This window comes from Nematolebias whitei, chromosome 15 (assembly GCF_014905685.2).
Source record: "Nematolebias whitei isolate Nwh7 chromosome 15, NemWhi1, whole genome shotgun sequence".
In the NCBI taxonomy this organism is placed as follows: Eukaryota; Metazoa; Chordata; class Actinopteri; order Cyprinodontiformes; family Rivulidae; genus Nematolebias; species Nematolebias whitei.
This window is the reverse complement of record NC_056512.1, coordinates 34733381-34750488: the sequence shown is the minus strand read 5'-3', so window position 1 is coordinate 34750488 and position 17108 is coordinate 34733381. Positions and strand designations below refer to the sequence as shown.

The 17108-nt window shown below is 39.5% G+C and overlaps 1 protein-coding gene across 1 annotated transcript in view; it reads left to right on the top strand.

The window, feature by feature from the left end:
* The window catches only part of adgrl1a (adhesion G protein-coupled receptor L1a), a 52729-nt gene that overhangs the window by 27510 nt on the left and 8111 nt on the right, over positions 1–17108 (top strand). Inside the window, exons 5-22 of the mRNA XM_037689091.1 lie at positions 474–681; positions 882–1146; positions 2923–3250; positions 3886–4179; positions 5438–5541; positions 6410–6595; positions 6702–6740; positions 10146–10326; positions 10497–10619; positions 11488–11696; positions 11774–11947; positions 12561–12764; positions 13171–13391; positions 13694–13760; positions 13926–14017; positions 14956–15124; positions 15379–15534; positions 16586–16682. Of these exons, the coding sequence (XP_037545019.1) occupies positions 474–681; positions 882–1146; positions 2923–3250; positions 3886–4179; positions 5438–5541; positions 6410–6595; positions 6702–6740; positions 10146–10326; positions 10497–10619; positions 11488–11696; positions 11774–11947; positions 12561–12764; positions 13171–13391; positions 13694–13760; positions 13926–14017; positions 14956–15124; positions 15379–15534; positions 16586–16682 (3117 nt within the window). The remainder of the gene's footprint in view (positions 1–473; positions 682–881; positions 1147–2922; positions 3251–3885; positions 4180–5437; positions 5542–6409; positions 6596–6701; positions 6741–10145; positions 10327–10496; positions 10620–11487; positions 11697–11773; positions 11948–12560; positions 12765–13170; positions 13392–13693; positions 13761–13925; positions 14018–14955; positions 15125–15378; positions 15535–16585; positions 16683–17108) is intronic.

Here is a 17108-nt window from a genome sequence, read left to right as displayed (position 1 = left end):
CCCAGGTGCAGAGCAAAGAAGCAGAGGCCTTTGAAAGAGAAAAAGCACAATCAAATAAAAAAAGTAGGCCAAGATAAATTAGATTAGTGACTACATCTAAGCCGCAGCAGCAGTCAGAAATCTCCCATTTATCATATTCAAGCATTTTCTGAACACAATGCTCAAGTTCTACAAATGAGCTTTTATATGTTCCCTCGTTTTAAATCTGATAATGAACCTCACCTTACTTCCATTTCCCCTTACTTCTATTCTTCAACTGTTCTGCCTCCTTTTCATTTCCAAACTTGCGTTTATCAGTTTAGATCTTTCTCTTCGGCCCTCACCACATCTTTCTTCTGTTATATTCTATGGTCTTCAACTTTTTTTTACATTTCCTCTTACTTCCTCTCGTTCCATCTCCATAGAAGATATTTTTGCAATGCTTTGTTTTCATTTTTGGTTTCTCGTTATTTTTTCCCTCCTCTCTGCTCCAGTATTTGTGTGCCCTGGGACACTGCTGCGGGTGCAGGTACCCAGCTCTCAGCAGGAAGCAGAGCACCAGGCGGGTGCATGGTGCAAGGATCCTCTACAGTCTGGGGACCGTCTATATGTCATGCCCTGGACCCCCTATCGCACTGACATGCTGTTTGAGTATGCTTCCTGGGAAGACTTTAAACAGAGCCGACCTACTACCACCTACAAGTGAGTGCACCTCCCACTGTCCTGGATGATCAAATGGCATCTGCTGCTGTATTGATTAATTGGCTTTTGATGTGGATATGGATAACAACAGCAGAATGGCCCCAGTGTGGTGTCTTCACACTCATCATGACACTGGTTTGTAGTAATGTGCCATATAAAATAGATTAACTGATTAGTTCATTTTTGTCTTTTGTCAACAGGTTGCCTAACAGGGTGGATGGCACAGGTTTTGTTGTGTATGACGGTGCAGTGTTTTACAACAAAGAGCGCACACGAAACATAGTCAAGTATGACCTACGTACACGCATCAAAAGCGGCGAAGCCATTGTGACCAATGCCAACTATCATGACACCTCTCCTTACCGCTGGGGAGGGAAATCGGACATTGATCTGGCTGTGGATGAGAATGGGCTGTGGGTGATTTACGCCACTGAATCCAACAACGGACGACTGGTGGTCAGCCAGGTGGGAGAGCTGCAATGCACAGTGGGGGATGAGATATGGGTGACAAATGATCATGTAGATTATCCAGATATCTCGTTTGAGTTGTCAAGCAAACAATCATATATCGTACATGAGTAGCCAAATACTGAGAAAGCATAAATACTCTTACAGATACAGTGATGCTGGTAAAGAGCAGGATAAACATTATAAAATGTTGGCGTGATTTTACATCCAATCATACATAAATTGATTTTCGCTGGAGAGTAAAACATCCACTTTGTTTTGCAGCTTGTGTTATTTATGACAAACTATTGTGATTTGTGACTTTAAGAAAAATAAAACTATTTTGCGGCACTCAGAATATGTACTGTGAACGACTCTCAGCTACTACCACATCCAATGTTAGCTAAATATCTATAGGAGTTGTTTCAGTGTTTGCTCAGATTGATTAGCTGTGGTGGTCTTCTTGGACTGAGTTGACTCTAAAAGATAATCAGTTGAAGATGTTTGTCTAATGATTTCTATGGGGTGCCATTTGTAAAAGTTACACTGTCAAAAATTAACAGCAATATTTTGGTTTATTTAGCATTTCATAAGAAAAAAAAGAGTTGTTTTTCTAAACCATATTTTCACCAAGTTATTCATACATTTATAAATGTCCTAGTTCACTAACTAAATAGTTAACTTGCAAGTTAAATATTTAGTTAGCAAGCTAAATATTTAGCTCCACACAAAATATTTAGTTTGCAAACTAAATGTTTATGTCCAAAATAAATGTTTAATTTACAAACAAAATATTTAACTTGCAAGTTAAATTTTTATTTAATGAACAAAATGTTTAGGTGTAAATTAAATATTTAATTTGCAAGCTAAATATTTATTTTCCAAACTAAACATTTAATTTCCAAACTAAATATTTATTGTCCAAGCTAAATATTTAATTTCCAAACTAAATATTTAATTTCTAAGCTGAACAGTTACGTTCTAAGCTAAATATTTAATTTGCTAACTAAATATTTAGCTCAGACCTAAATATTTATTTTTCCAAATAAACTTTTAATTTTCAAAATAAATATTTAATTTGTTAACTAAATATTTAAATCATACATAAATATTTAACTTGTTAGCTAACTATTTAGCTTGCTAGCTTGCTTAATTTGCATGTTAAATATTTAGTTTGTAAATTAAACATTTAGCATGGACATAAACATTCAGTTTGTAAACTAAATATTTAGTGTGGAATTAAATATTTAGCTTGCTAAATAAATATTTAACTTGCAAGTTAAGTATTTATCTTGTAAACTAAATATTTAGCTTGCATTTTTTTATTTGGAATATGACATTTATAAATGTATGAATAACATGTTGACTATATGACATAGAAAAATAAACCTTTTTTTTCTTATGAAAGGCTAAATAAATCAAAATATTGTTGTTCATTTTTGACTGTGTAACTTTACAAATGGCACCCCATAGATCTTCCTGAACGTTTCAATAATATATATGTTTTGGTTTGTCAGGTATTTTGCTAACATGGCAAACAAGTATATGCACACTCACATACACAGGCAAAAATATTATTGCCTGCTTTTTACCTTTTGGTAGAAAACAAAATAAAATTGCATATAAAAGTCTGGATGATGGTTTAACAAAGCAAATAAAAACAAAAACCTAAATAAATATTATTCAAAAACGTAGGCTCTATTTAAATATTACAGTTATCTTGAATTTATCCATCTCTTCATGCTCTCTGGACTTCTATACATGAAACCACATTAAGCTTTGTCTCTGTTTCAGGTCAACCCCTACACACTGCGCTTTGAAGGCACCTGGGAGACCAGCTTTGACAAGAGGATGGCATCCAATGCTTTCATGGCTTGCGGTGTGCTGTACGCAGTGCGCTCAGTCTACCAGGACGATGACAGCGAAGCAGGTGGTGACCTGGTGATGTATGCCTACAACACCAACCACGCACAAGAGGAACCTGTCAACATCCCCTTCCCGAACCCATATCAGTACATTTCCTCTGTGGACTACAATCCTCGAGACAACCAGCTTTATGTGTGGAACAACTACAACGTGCTGCGCTACCCGTTGGAGTTCGGACCACCAGATCCCACCACTGGTAAGGGATGATCCTAGAATGAATATGGACACAAAACATGAAAAGAAATGATTACTGAATGCAGTTTAGCAAAACTTCATTTGGCACGAATGACTAAAAGTGTTAAAGTTCTCAATTGATGAGCTGAAATAAGTGTGGTGCACATCATTTCTGCAGCCCAACAGTGTGGATTGTTCATTTCAGTTAAATAAAGGCTTGAATAAAGCTTGGATTAGGCTGAGAGAGACATGACAAAGAAAAAAATGTCTGCCCGGTTAAGATGTTAGTTGTTGTGATGTGTTGCTTTTGTTTTTTAAATATGTTTAATGATGGTGACTCCTCAGATACAGTTTATAAATTATTTATTCATTTAATGTGCAATGATGCTTTCTCTCTATCTTCTCCTCCGTGTCTTCATTTTGCTCTGGAGAGTCTTCTTTGAAAGGCTCTAAAAAATTGTTTGTTACCCCCCTACTACTCTGAAACAACCTTTGAAGTCAGCGCCTGAGAGACATCGTACTTCATTTTCTTGATCTTTTCCCTGCAGCTTTTGAATTATTATTTTTTTTTATCTTTTATGTTTACTACACGTTGCTTTTTTCCTTTCTTCTTTTTTTTTCCAATTGTCTCTCTAAATTACTCTCGGGTAACTTCAGGGCCTCTGACCACCACTCAAGTGACCGCCACTCCTCCATCAAGGCCATTCACCTCCAGTGCCAGCCCCTCCACAATCCGCCCTATTGCCCCCACCTCACGTCCAATTGGCTCCATCAACAAGCATCCAGATCTGCGTCCAATCACAGCCACTGTGCCTGTCACCCGTCGTCCACCTCTCCCTCCTCACAACCCAGAACGACATTTTTGTGAGGCTAAGCTGGTCCGTGGTATCCAGTGGCCCATCACCCAGCGAGGAGAAACAGTGGATCGTCCATGTCCCAAAGGATCTTTAGGTAAGGGTCTGTGTGGTTTTTCTGCTCCATGAAATATCAACCTTTGTATTTCAATTCTCCATAAAACATATCCTCCATCCACATGGGTCTTTGAAAAATAGATCAGTCCACAGACCCACATAGTCTGTATATGTTTGTGCTCTCCCGCTTGTTTTTCCCCCTCACTGTTGTCTCCTTCTGTCCCTGTGTTGGTCCCAGTAGTGGGCACAGTCTCTGAGGATTTCAGATAAAAGCTCATCCTCCACAAATTAAAGACTCATCTCCCACAGAATTAGAGCTGATTGAAAGTGGCAAACATTGAAATGAAAGGCCACAAACACAGGCTTTACTTCACTCCATGCTAGCTGCCATACTCCATAACAATAAAAAACAACATCTTTAGTCACATTAAAAAGAACTCCCTCCATCTCTCCCCATTGCTTGTTTGCTACCTCTTTGTGTCGATTGTGCGTTAAATTAGAATCTACCTTAATCGAACTTTTTGGCCAAGCTCTCAAATCTATTCTGTGGTTGAGAAAGGTGAGTATAAAGAAAAGTTCAAGAAGAATAAAGAAATCATTGGTAGTGAGGGAAAAAGGGAATAGGTTGAAACAAAGCCACATCTGCTAGGATCGTTCTATGCCTAAGAATCAGCGCGGCATCTCCATCATCTGTGTCTCTCATCCCTCCCTCTTTCTCCTCTGATGTCCCCGTCCTCTTTTCTGCTGTCTTGTCTTTTTGTCTTAACATTGGGTATTTGTGTAGGCAGCAGCACAAAGCCCCCCTCCCCAGTTTTATCCCTGCATGGTGTCCTTTTTCTGAACCCTTTTGCTAAACAGAAAAACTCAATTGGAAATGAGGTTTGATGGAAGGCACTTTCATTCAGGAGTCTTTATTTGACAGAGGGGATCATACCTGATGTCTTTTTGCGTGACTGTGTGCAGAGAATAAATGTTATGTGATACGTTAAAGTACAGTGTGCACCTCTTCGTCTTTCTTTCCTCTCGTGCTCACTGCCCAACCTGTTCTTTAACCTTTTTTTCATTTAAGGCTCATTTTCTTCCACAGTTTTACTCTTCTTCCCTCCTCCTTCTTCCTCTTCTTATCTTCAAACACTTTAGGCATATTGCTTTTTTTTCATGCATTCCATTTATTTTCTCTAGGTTAAAACTGTCACACTTTCCTTGCTCATTCTTCTTCTTCATGCTGTCACTTTTAATTGCAGACACCTAATGCTTATTATCGCTCACCCCGCTTCTCTTCTTCTGCTTTTCTCCAGGCATTGCTTCGTTCCAGTGCTTGGCGGATCAGGTCATTTGGAACCTGCGGGGTCCTGACCTGAGCAACTGCACCTCCCCGTGGGTCAACCAGGTGGCACAGAAGGTGAGACCTGGAGCCATGGGTCTGTCCCTTTCCTCTGCCCCACTGCCCTGCGCAGCCTCCCCATCCACCTACAATAAGATATTAACATATCTCTAAGGCTGTCCTGATTAAAATTGAGATCTTTTATTACAGGCATGTGCTCCTGGTGTTTAATTACTTCTATTTTTCTCACTAATGCTGTTAGATTACAGTTAGGCTAAATTATTAGTTTTAAATCAGGTTCACATCACAGCTCTCACAGAGATATGCCAACACATTTTCAGTAGTTTTCACTTTGATTTAAGTTAGTTAAAATGTAATATAGTTGTGCAGCAGCTAAATATTGTGGTCTTTGTTTGAAGAATGTGCATCATGATGTGGTTAATTTACACAGTAGGTAAACTTCCAGCTTCTGCTCTTACAGATACTCATCCAAACAACTAGATAGCTGTTTGTAATGTTGTAGCCAGGCGTGCTGTTTTCAAGATTTCTCGAGTATGATTCTTAAATATGTGCATGCTTTAAAGAGTCCATCCATTGAAGGAGCCAATTAAAAAAAACTCTTCTTTTGGCAAAAATCTGTTGCAGTTGCTTGAAAAGTTAGCAAGCTTGCAATATGCAAGTTAAAAATAGCTAAGGATGATTAAATTTCATGGTGTGTTCTGCTACAGACTATCGTTGTTTACAACAAATATAAGAAAAAAAGTAGAAAACCTCAACAAACAGCATTTAATTTGTTCTTTGTTAGAATTTCTCTAAATTTGAATTAAAACATGCATGTGAGCATGTTGGAGTTAGAATTCAAGCATTAAGGAATGTGTCCTATATTTTCTAATGAAAGACTAACCTTTTTTTATATTTGCACTAATAAGTTATGCAAATTGTGCAGATAAAGAGCGGGGAGAATGCTGCTAATATAGCAGGTGAACTGGTGAACCACACAAGAAGCCGAATCCAGGCGGGAGACGTTATCTCTTCTGTTCGACTGATTGAGCAACTGTTGGATGTGCTGGATGCTCAACTTCAAACCCTAAGGCCTGGAAAAAAAGAGTCAGCCGGGCGAAACTACAACAAGGTACAAAACAGAATAAACCCATATTTCCATATGCATGAACCAATTTCCATTTCTTTAATTTTTTATTTTATTTTAATAATTCCAGTCTTTGTTTCCACCTTTTCAGTTCCAGAAGCGAGAGCAGACATGTCGGGCATTTATCCAGGTATCTTTCTTCTTTTATCTTGCCTGCCTTACATGTCTTTATTTGGACTGTTCTGTGCCTTAGAGTAACTTTGGCAAGATAAATTCTCAAACAGAGTTGTGGATATGTATTTAGCTCATTATCCACAGCCTTTTATTGATACTGCCTTAAGAAGAATCAACACTTCTTGTTTGCGCTGAAGGACGGCTGGAGAAAGATTTGGACGTGCTCCAATCAGACACCATACACAGATTTTAAATATTTATTTCCCATATTAGACTAAGCTGACTTATAGTCTATCAATTGCACATGTGCATTCTGAATATATGAAATATGGATTCAGCTAATAAAGAAGTCATCTGTTTGCAACACAATCTTGGCGTTGCTGCACAGTGATAAAGCAAACGGTAAATGTAGAATCTCAGCCTCGGCCTCATCATGTTAGATACATTATCTGTCACTCTGAGAAAATCTGAGTTGACTACACTATGAAAAGCAACAGTTTGTCTTGTGACACTCTTGTGCTTTTTCAATATATGTGCAATATCTGTGGCTCTAGGAGAACTCTTATCTAATATCATGAAAAGGCCTTGTGTACGCTTCTTAGCAAAGATGAAATGCAGCACTCTGCAGCTCGCAGTCTTTTATGTGTCTTGACCTCTCTGCATCATACTGTAATATGACCCCCATGTCTCGTGATCTCAGCTGGTGCAAGATGAATGTAAAACATGCTGCGGAGAACGTTAGTGGGCCATTATTTTATGTCACATGCTGCAAGGTAGCTTAGTATAATAACGTCTGATCCAAGGATAAAGTACAAACACCCTCAGTCTTTTGCTTCTGTAGCAAGTGGAGAGCATTCTGATGTTCAATTCATTTTCTCAACAGCAATGCTCTTTATTTCACTCAGCAGTCAATCCCTCATTTTGAGAGGTCTGAGCAAGAGAATTACATGATTCATCAAACAGGCTACTCCAATAAATTGGATAGCTGATACAACCATCCAAATTGCCATTAAATGAATTATAAGTGTGAAATAGAATGGTAATAAGTCTGACATAGCATATTTATAAATGTATTGCAAGAGAATACCGAGTTTCCAGGAAATTAAAATTATAGTAGGCTTTGCGTGTTAAAAGTCTTCATTGATTATGGTTGTGCTTTAAAATGCAGTGCACAAAATGAATCATTATGAAGACTGCCATGAACAAATCAGGAACAAACTGATAATTAATGGCGACTAATTAATAGCTAACAGCATTTCCTGAAAACTGAGTACAGGCTGTTAAAAGAATAAAGTGTTAATGAACAGCTGTCTGATAATTAGTCAACCAGAATTGGGCTTACTCAGAATTAGATGTTAAGTGACGCAAATCGGATAAGTAATAATCATTACTGTCCCGTAAAGAGCACGTTACTTTGTGCTGTAGTAATGCATTTGTATTTGATCATGACCTTTCCCTTACCTCACATTCATATGTCTATTTGGGTAAACGAGAGTAAAGACCTATAGAATACCGTTTGAATAATGCCCCAAAAACCACATAATGTAGAATTTTAATAAAATAATGTTTTTAACCATGTAAGGGTTTTCTACAATCAAAATAGTTTTCTTGGTGTGTATTTTTCCCACTAGTACCATGCAAGACTATATGTAACTTGTAAGTTGTTTAATAAAGTAATAAATCCTACACAGTACTGTGCAAAAGTTTTAAACCACTCCTAAACTAATTGCAGTTTGTCCTTACGCACCCATTTTCATTTATTTATTGTAATCTTTTAAAGAGGTCTTGATCAGTAGTTCTTTGTGCTTTCCGAAGATCTTTTACATTTTTATTTTTATTTATTTATTTGGCCTGTGGATGTTTTAATCCTCTTATTTTCAGTCCAGTTCTTGTAACTTGTTCTTGACAGCATGTTCTGCTGTTTTATTCATTTAACCGTTATTTTTGCAGGTTAGTCCCTTTGAGCCTCAGGGACTCATTTACAAGAGAGAGCTTATTTTAACAATTAGTGATGACACCAGTGGACAGTCATAAAGGAAGCGTACAAATTGAGAAAAACAAATTAAAGAAAATGGTATAAAAAACAGCTAGGTTGTAAATCGATGTAGGATACTAAAAACAGGAACATGTCTGCATTCGTTTTGGCATGAACTTAGCAGATGTTTGAAGCCACTCAGAGAGATTAAGGTTGAGAACTTCAGATCTTTTTGCAAGATATTCCAGGAAACAGGAGCGGAGTAGGAGGAGGCCCTTTTGCCTAGTTCAGTCCTCACTAAGGAAACACTGCAGGTAATAATGTCCTGAGAGCGCACGCTGTACAGCTGCACTCGCGTAGTGACATGTAGGAGGAGATGTATGAAGGCAGCAGACCAAGAAGTGATTTAAAGATGAAAATGTACCAGTGAGAGAGTCTATGTGAAGTTAATGATGACCAGTTAACCAGTGAATACAGGGTGCAGTGATGGGTACAGTAGTTACAGCCAGTTATGAATCTTAATGCAACATGATAGGCAGCATCCGGCATCTGCAGGGTTCTTGTAGGAACGTTCATGTAAATAATGTCACCGTAATCAATGGAGGGAAGGAACATTCCAGTTACAAGGCGTTTCCTAGCGTTCAGAGTTAAACAGGATCCATTTCTAAAAATGAAACCCAATTTAATTTTCAGTTTCTTTACAAAGTTTTCCACGTGAAGCTTAAAAGAAAGATGTGAATCGACCAAGATACCCAAATATTTTGTAGAAATCTTCAAACTCAATAGGAACACCATTCGAGAATAAAATGAAAGGAAGAACTGCTGGGACTGACTTCCTGTTTGAACAAAAAGCATCCCTTTGGTTTTGTCAGCATTTAGGACAAGTTTGAGACAGAGCAAATCTGACTGGGTGATGTTGAAAGTGGATTGCAAAGCTGGAAAACCTTATCAACTGTTTAAGCTTGACAATAAACAACTGCATTAGGTTTAAAATGAGGATCGTGGACAAGTGAAGGACAAAATAAGAAGCGACAGTCTTGAAAACCTAGCTCTGGCAGCTGAACAGTATCTGAAAGTTATGGCTTTTTTTTTTTAAATGATAAAAATATAGTATGTAGTGAACAGTGAATGGACATATGAACAAACATTTGAAACTGAAACTGAAAGATGCATCATCCTTCAGTAGATCATCCATCCAAGCCAATTTTTCAACTATCAGCTGTTCAGGAATCACCTTATTGGTGCTAAAACACTTTTAATCTCTACCAAACTTGTCTTTGATATTTTTATACATTTAACTAAAGAACTGGGGACACAGTATACCCTTTATGACAGTCTACTAGTTTATTTTAATACCTTGGAATTAATTTTTTCTAAAAAGAGCAATGAATCAATATTGTTGCACAGTCTGAATTATTTAAATACCTATGCTTGTGCCTGTGCCAGGCGGTGGTTCAGACCGTGGACAACTTGCTCCGTCCTGAGTCTCTGGAGTCATGGCAGGACATGAACAGCACAGAGCAGGCTCACACAGCCACCATGCTACTAGATGTCCTGGAAAAAGGAGCTTTCCTGCTGGCTAACAACATGTATGGCAATCGCTTCTCAGACAGAGCCCCTAGCGTTGGTAAGAAAACAGTAATAATGGTTTTAATTTTGACAGACGACTGTTTAGAACACCCTAAGTGAAAACTGTTTCTTCTGATTATGATCTCATCCCCCCCCCCCCCCCGGGTGTTTTTGCATCTATAATAAGAGAAAATATAAAAATGCAGTGAAACCATGTTTTCTCATCAGATCTTGAGGTGCATGTTGTCAACACAGAGATGGAGCTGCAGGACTTATCCTTCCCTCAGAACTATGCCAGCGACAGCACCATTCAGCTTTCAGCCTCCACCATCAAACAGTACAGTCGCAACGGTCAGTCCTCCCCCCTCATCCTCACCTATAAAAACTCCTCTGTCCTTAGCAGCTCCCTGGCTTCCGTTCTCATTTGCATTTTTGTTCGAGCTTAAAACAATCTGCCTGCAGTTGACTAAGTTATTGGTTCATAATAATGGCCTAATCAGATTAACAAAAGCGCTGAGACAATTTCTTTTCTTGATGGTTTCTTAACAGCAGTCTTAATAGAATAGCTGGGGAGGCGTGTAGATTACAATCGGCCCCAGTCTGAGAGAGCAATCTCAGCACTCCCTCTCTCCTCTTTTCCCCATTCCCTCGCTCAGACTTTCCACCATCTTATCCCTCTGTCACATCTCTCTTGTTTCCAAACCCCCTCCCCTCTGTCATCCTTGCTCGCTCCCCTCCTCTTTCAATGGTCCCTCATCTCTTCCCTCTTCTGTTTTCTGCCTCTGCTCGGCTCTGCAGTGGGAACGAGATTAGAATGATTGAAACAAACCCACATGAAATATTCATATGGAATAATAAGAGATCTGTGAATGCTTGAGGGATGAATGTTCCATTGCCCTCCACATTAAATCTCGCTCTCTTCCAGCAGTCAAAATGAAACGGTGCTTACCATCATTCTAACCTTCACTAACTCTCTCTCTCTGTCTCCCTTTCACTCAGCCTGTCACTTTCTGCTCTCCATCTCTGCCACGGCTGCTGCTGTTACCACATTATGCCCTCATTTCTGCATTTTCCTCATTCCACGTCCCCTCTCTCCCATGTACCATTTTATCTGGAGTTCTCTTTTCATGTCACAACTGCCTTTTTCTCACCATTTATTATTAATGCTCTCATCTCCTGTTGTTGCCCCTGATCTTTTGGGGTTCTGCTCCGTCTGCAGGACAAGTAAAAGTGGTATTCATTCTGTATAAGAATTTGGGATCTTTCCTATCCACTGAGAATGCCACGGTGAAGATGGAAATGGAGGGGTCGAGCTTTGAGAGGAAACGCCTTGCCGTCAACTCACATGTGATCGCTGCCTCCATCAACAAAGAGTCCAGCAGAGTGTTTCTAACTCAGCCGGTGATCTTCACACTCAAGCATCTTCAGGTAATTTATTTCAAATGTGTATTTTTTTTATAAACTTCCACAGCTGTTTTCCTTTATCTCATCTTTCATTTCTGCAGATGGAGAATTTTTACACTCCGAATTGCTCCTTTTGGAACTACTCTGAGCGCTCCATGACAGGCCAGTGGTCATCGCAGGGCTGCAAGCTGCTGGATACCAACAGCACACACACCACATGCTCCTGCAGCCACCTCACCAATTTTGCTGTGCTCATGGCTCACCATGAATCTGATGTAAGTAAACAAGGGCGTGGCAGACACACATTTAAAATGGAAGTGGGGTAATTTATGCAGACATTTGTTCGAGTGAGCATTAGCAAGTGCTCAGTCACACACACACACGGGCGCGCACACACAATAAATGTTCTCTCTCAAGGCTGACAAGCTCTTTGTTTTGAATTTTCTCTTTTCCTCCTTTCACACTGACATTCAAGGAGGTACCGGCTTACAAATTCATGTCCCACTACTTCTAGCTGACATTCACATGAATTTAAATGTCATGTATTATTTTTTTTTCAGGATGTCTTGTCTCTTGTCTTCACACGTTAGCTCCTCGCATATATTTACAAATATTAAATAAAGCAATTTGGCTCTTTCTCTCTCCTCTCCTTGTTTCATCCATCCGTCTTTTGTTTCTGCTGCTTATCTCCCATCCCACTATTCTTCATCCTCTATGTCCTAATTCTTTCTTCTGCATGTGTCTGGTTTTGCTTTGTTTTTTGCTGAGGCTGGTGGCTTGTATCCTTGATATTTTTTTCTTTCTTTTTCCCCCATTGTTCTTTTCACACTTTTAACCCATTTTTTTCCTCCTTTTTTTTACCCATCCATTTTTAAACCTCAATAACAGGGCCGGATGCACAAACTGATCCTTTTTGTGATCACCTGGGTGGGCATTGTGATCTCCCTAGTGTGTCTAGCCATCTGCATCTCCACTTTTTGCTTCCTGCGGGGTCTGCAGACTGACCGCAACACAATCCACAAGAACCTCTGCATCAACCTCTTCATCGCCGAGCTGCTCTTCCTCATTGGGATAGACAAAACAGAATACCATGTGAGTTTTCCAAGATGACAGCTGTACCTGCTCATGTTATATGTATGCACTAAAGAAAGTCGAGTTTTTGTTTTCTTACTTGGCATTAACATAAGACCTTTGAAACTTTTTTTAATGAATGCTGTGAAATTGATGCATTGTGTCATTGTTTTACCAGATAAAGCCTTTGCTTCATAAATAACATTTAACAACTCAATAATGTGCACAGAACCAGTCACCCTGGGGGCAGCTTTTCATTTTTCTCCCCCTTTAATGTTCAGTTCTGTACTACTACCTAGTGACTCTGTTCTATCCTCTTCTGAGTTTCACTTGGTTATATGCCTTAAACTTAATGGTTTCTTCTTCATCATCTTAATGTTTCCTCCTTTTCTCTTTTCCCTGCTCTGTCCCTGACTGCCACCCTCAGATCGCCTGTCCAATCTTTGCTGGCCTTCTTCATTTCTTCTTCTTGGCTGCCTTCTCCTGGATGTGTCTGGAGGGTGTGCAACTCTATCTCATGCTCGTGGAGGTCTTTGAGAGCGAGTACTCGCGCAAAAAGTACTACTATCTGTGCGGCTACTGCTTCCCCGCACTGGTGGTGGGCATCTCTGCAGCCATAGACTACAGGAGCTATGGGACCAAGAAAGCGTACGTGTGAAGACAGGCCTTTTGCACCTGCAGATTGAGAAGTAGGATTATGTTATTCCCCCAGCTGGAAATGTAATACGCAGTGCTGTGTGAATGGCTCTTGTGCCTCCCCACAGACTGGGTTTTCTGAACACTCTTAGCAAAAGCCCAATGATTAGCCTTCATAAGATAATCCTCAGAGACTGGGATATAATGTGTGCATGCCTGCCCAAGTGTATGCATGTGTGTGTGCGTGCACGTGTGTGTGTACGTTTGTTCCTGTGCTAAGATGAATATGACTCGTCTCCTTTGTGCCACTCCAGATGCTGGCTACGAGTGGATAACTACTTCATCTGGAGCTTCATTGGACCTGTTTCATTTGTTATTATGGTATTAGCTCGTCTAATAGTATTATTTCTTTCTATCATCCTTTTATTGCCACTCTGTCAAACTAAAGTATCTTTATATTCTTTATAATAGTATCAGTCCAAATGAAACTTTTTCTACAACAAATATGAGCACAGATTTATTTACCTGTCATGTTCCTGTCCGTAGCTCAACCTTGTGTTCCTCATGATCACTCTGCATAAGATGATCCGCAATTCTTCAGCACTCAAGCCTGACTCCAGCCGTCTGGATAACATAAAGTGAGTTTAAAGTTTTCACCAACAGCACAGTGTTTTTTTACATTTATAATACATCACACTATCAGATAAGATTCAAATAGATCGCAGACATCAGCTATCTGTGCTGCTGATTATCCGTGCTGCTGATCTCTTGACTTTATGCTGCTGTATTCATACTCATCTGCTCACAACAGACTCATGTTCAGGCTGCTGTTTAATATACAATATATTATTTTACATTATTAGTGTTTATTGTATATCTTAGATCCTTATATACTGATTCTTTTTATACTTTATATTTTTGCTATTTTTGGGTGTAACTGGGACCTTGAGTACACATTTTCGTTCCACTTCATGCCAGTGTTGTAGTACTCGATACCGGTCTTGGTCTTGTCTCGGACTTGACCGCATTTGGTCTCGGTCTTGTCTCAGTCTCGGACATTGAGGACTCGGGATTTTATTTCAAGACCAGTCAAGACCACAGCTGTGGAAATATCACTAAATTGCCAGCATATCGTCCAGTTTATTTGTTAACATCTTTGTTTTATTGGATGCAAAATGTACTGATTCAAATCCAAGCGATAACGTGACTCATTGCTAAATACGTTTTTGTTACAGCTGTCACGCCCACCCCCTCTCACTCGCATGTGATTTTGTACCAACAGAACAATACAGACAATGGAGCATATTGTTGCAACCAGGAGTGAAAATAAGCCGGTACGAATAATCTGTGAAAAGATTGAGCTCCAAGACTTGAAGTCTTAGTTTCGACTTGGTCTCGAACCCCAATAGTCTTGATCTTGTCTCGGTCTCAGTACATTCTGGTCTTGGTCTTGACTTGGTCTCGGGTTAGGTGGTCCTGACTACAACACTACTTCATTTACCACATGTGACGCGAATGACAATAAAGAACATTGAACCTTGATTATTTGTTGACATTTTTTGTCCATGTTCTTCAGGTCATGGGCTCTAGGAGCCATTGCCCTGTTGGTTTTGCTCGGACTAACATGGGCCTTTGGTCTTCTCTTCATCAATGAGAACACAGTGATCATGGCCTATCTGTTCACCACCTTCAATGCCTTCCAGGGCATGTTCATTTTCATCTTCCACTGTGCGCTGCAGAAGAAGGTAATAAAAAGAAACAAGTCCTTGAAGAGAAACCTACAAAAATAATTATTATTCAAAAGAAAGATTAGTTTGAGGAATGAATGATTGTTCAAGTCGTCCTTGTGTTTACAGTGAGTGCATTTGGTGCTGCGAGAGCGCGATAAAAGGCTCTGTTGCTCTACATTGCGTCCAGCCAACTGAAACTAAGTGTTTGTGTTTATAGGTGACTCTTAAAACCTGCCCACTCTGCTTGTGTGTGTGTTGTGTTTTTTCAGGTCCATAAGGAGTACAGTAAATGTCTTCGTCACTCCTACTGCTGCAGCCGCACTTCCTCCAACAACTCCCACGGTTCTCTGAAGAACTCCGGCCTGCGTACCAACAACCGCTACTACAGCGGCAGCCAAGCTCGCCACGCCGCTGCCCACAGACAGGTGTGAACAGAACACTTGTCCATGTGGAAGAATGCCTTTTAAAGGCTTTTGTCTTAAATCATCAGTGAGACCAAAACAGAGTTGAAATCAAAGTGTTTTTCTCTGAACAAACGAGAAGCAAACCTGCCTTGAACTTATCAGCTGCTTTCAACCAAACAAAATAAATAAAAAAAATCTATTTCTCATTCAAATGACTCTCTTGATTGTATGTGACATTTATAGAACCTTGCCAAAAAAGGATAAAAGGTCTGTTATGTAAGATTGAGATGTATAAACGGAATGTATAATGCAGAGGTTTGATTACCAATCAATACAGATGACTCACTGATTGCCTACCAGAGCTCTTGAATTTACTTATTCATCTCACTTGTCAGCCCACATTTAAGTGATATCCACAGCAAATGATGCACCAATAATCATTTGTTCTCAGTGACACTGCACTGAAGTGTGTTACATCACGATTTGCACTTTGATCTGTGCATTTTTTTAACTGTCCAAGCAAACTCAGTCTAATCAGACGTTTATGTTCTGAGTAAAATTTCTATTTTTTGTTTTCCTCAAGGCGCTGGCAGATTAATGTTTAGCAAAGATGACTCATTTCTAATGATATTTTTGAAAGCCTGTGTACTTTCTATAGATTCTGCCACCAAGCGACATTCAGAAACACTGTACATGCTGGCATATGTGCACCGGTACAGAAACATGCACAAACATCGCCCTGTAGTCCTCTCAATCAACAAACAGACTTTCACCCCACTTAACAGCGTGCGACAATTGTGTCGACTACTGCAATCATGTCCTACACATCTCAAGCTCATTAGCCCTCCTCATGATAACAAACTAAAGTTGTGTGCCTCTTTACCCGGCGCCCGAGTCTCTTTTGTCTGACGTGTTTGACGATTGTTCTTTGCGGATTAAAGTGAGCCTCACAGTTCTGATTACAGCTGCCCCACCGAGTTACAAAATCCACCTGCCGAGTTTCTAAATTTATATTTTGTACGTGTGTGTATTTCCTGCCACTCACTGCGCTCTGTGCTTTTTTTTTTCTCAGAGTCGGATCCGTCGTATGTGGAACGACACCGTTCGAAAGCAGACAGAATCTTCCTTCATGGCGGGAGATATAAACAGCACCCCGACACTTAACCGAGGTGAGACTTCCCTCTGTCAGTGCTCGGTTTCACCTCCAGCAAATTATTCACACTTAAGTGCTCACAAACCCACAACATGAACATAAAGGCAAAACAAAACAGTAAATGAATATACTTAAACAGAGTGTTTACAGTCATGGAAAACATTGTGATATATGTTAGTATAAGGTTGACTAATAATGCAGGTGAAGTTACAACTATTGGGATAAGCAGGAAATGTGGTTCTTACGAACAACAGTTCAAACTGAATGATATTATGCTTAAAGTGTTGTAGCTGAAAACAAGTTCCCTTTCATGCTTGAGTACAGTAGTCCCTCGTTTATTGTGGGGGATCATACCCTGAAGCCCTGTGATAAGTGAAAAACCGCGAAAGAGGGATAGTAATACAAGCAGTAAGTAGTAGTTTATTTTAGTATATATACAAAG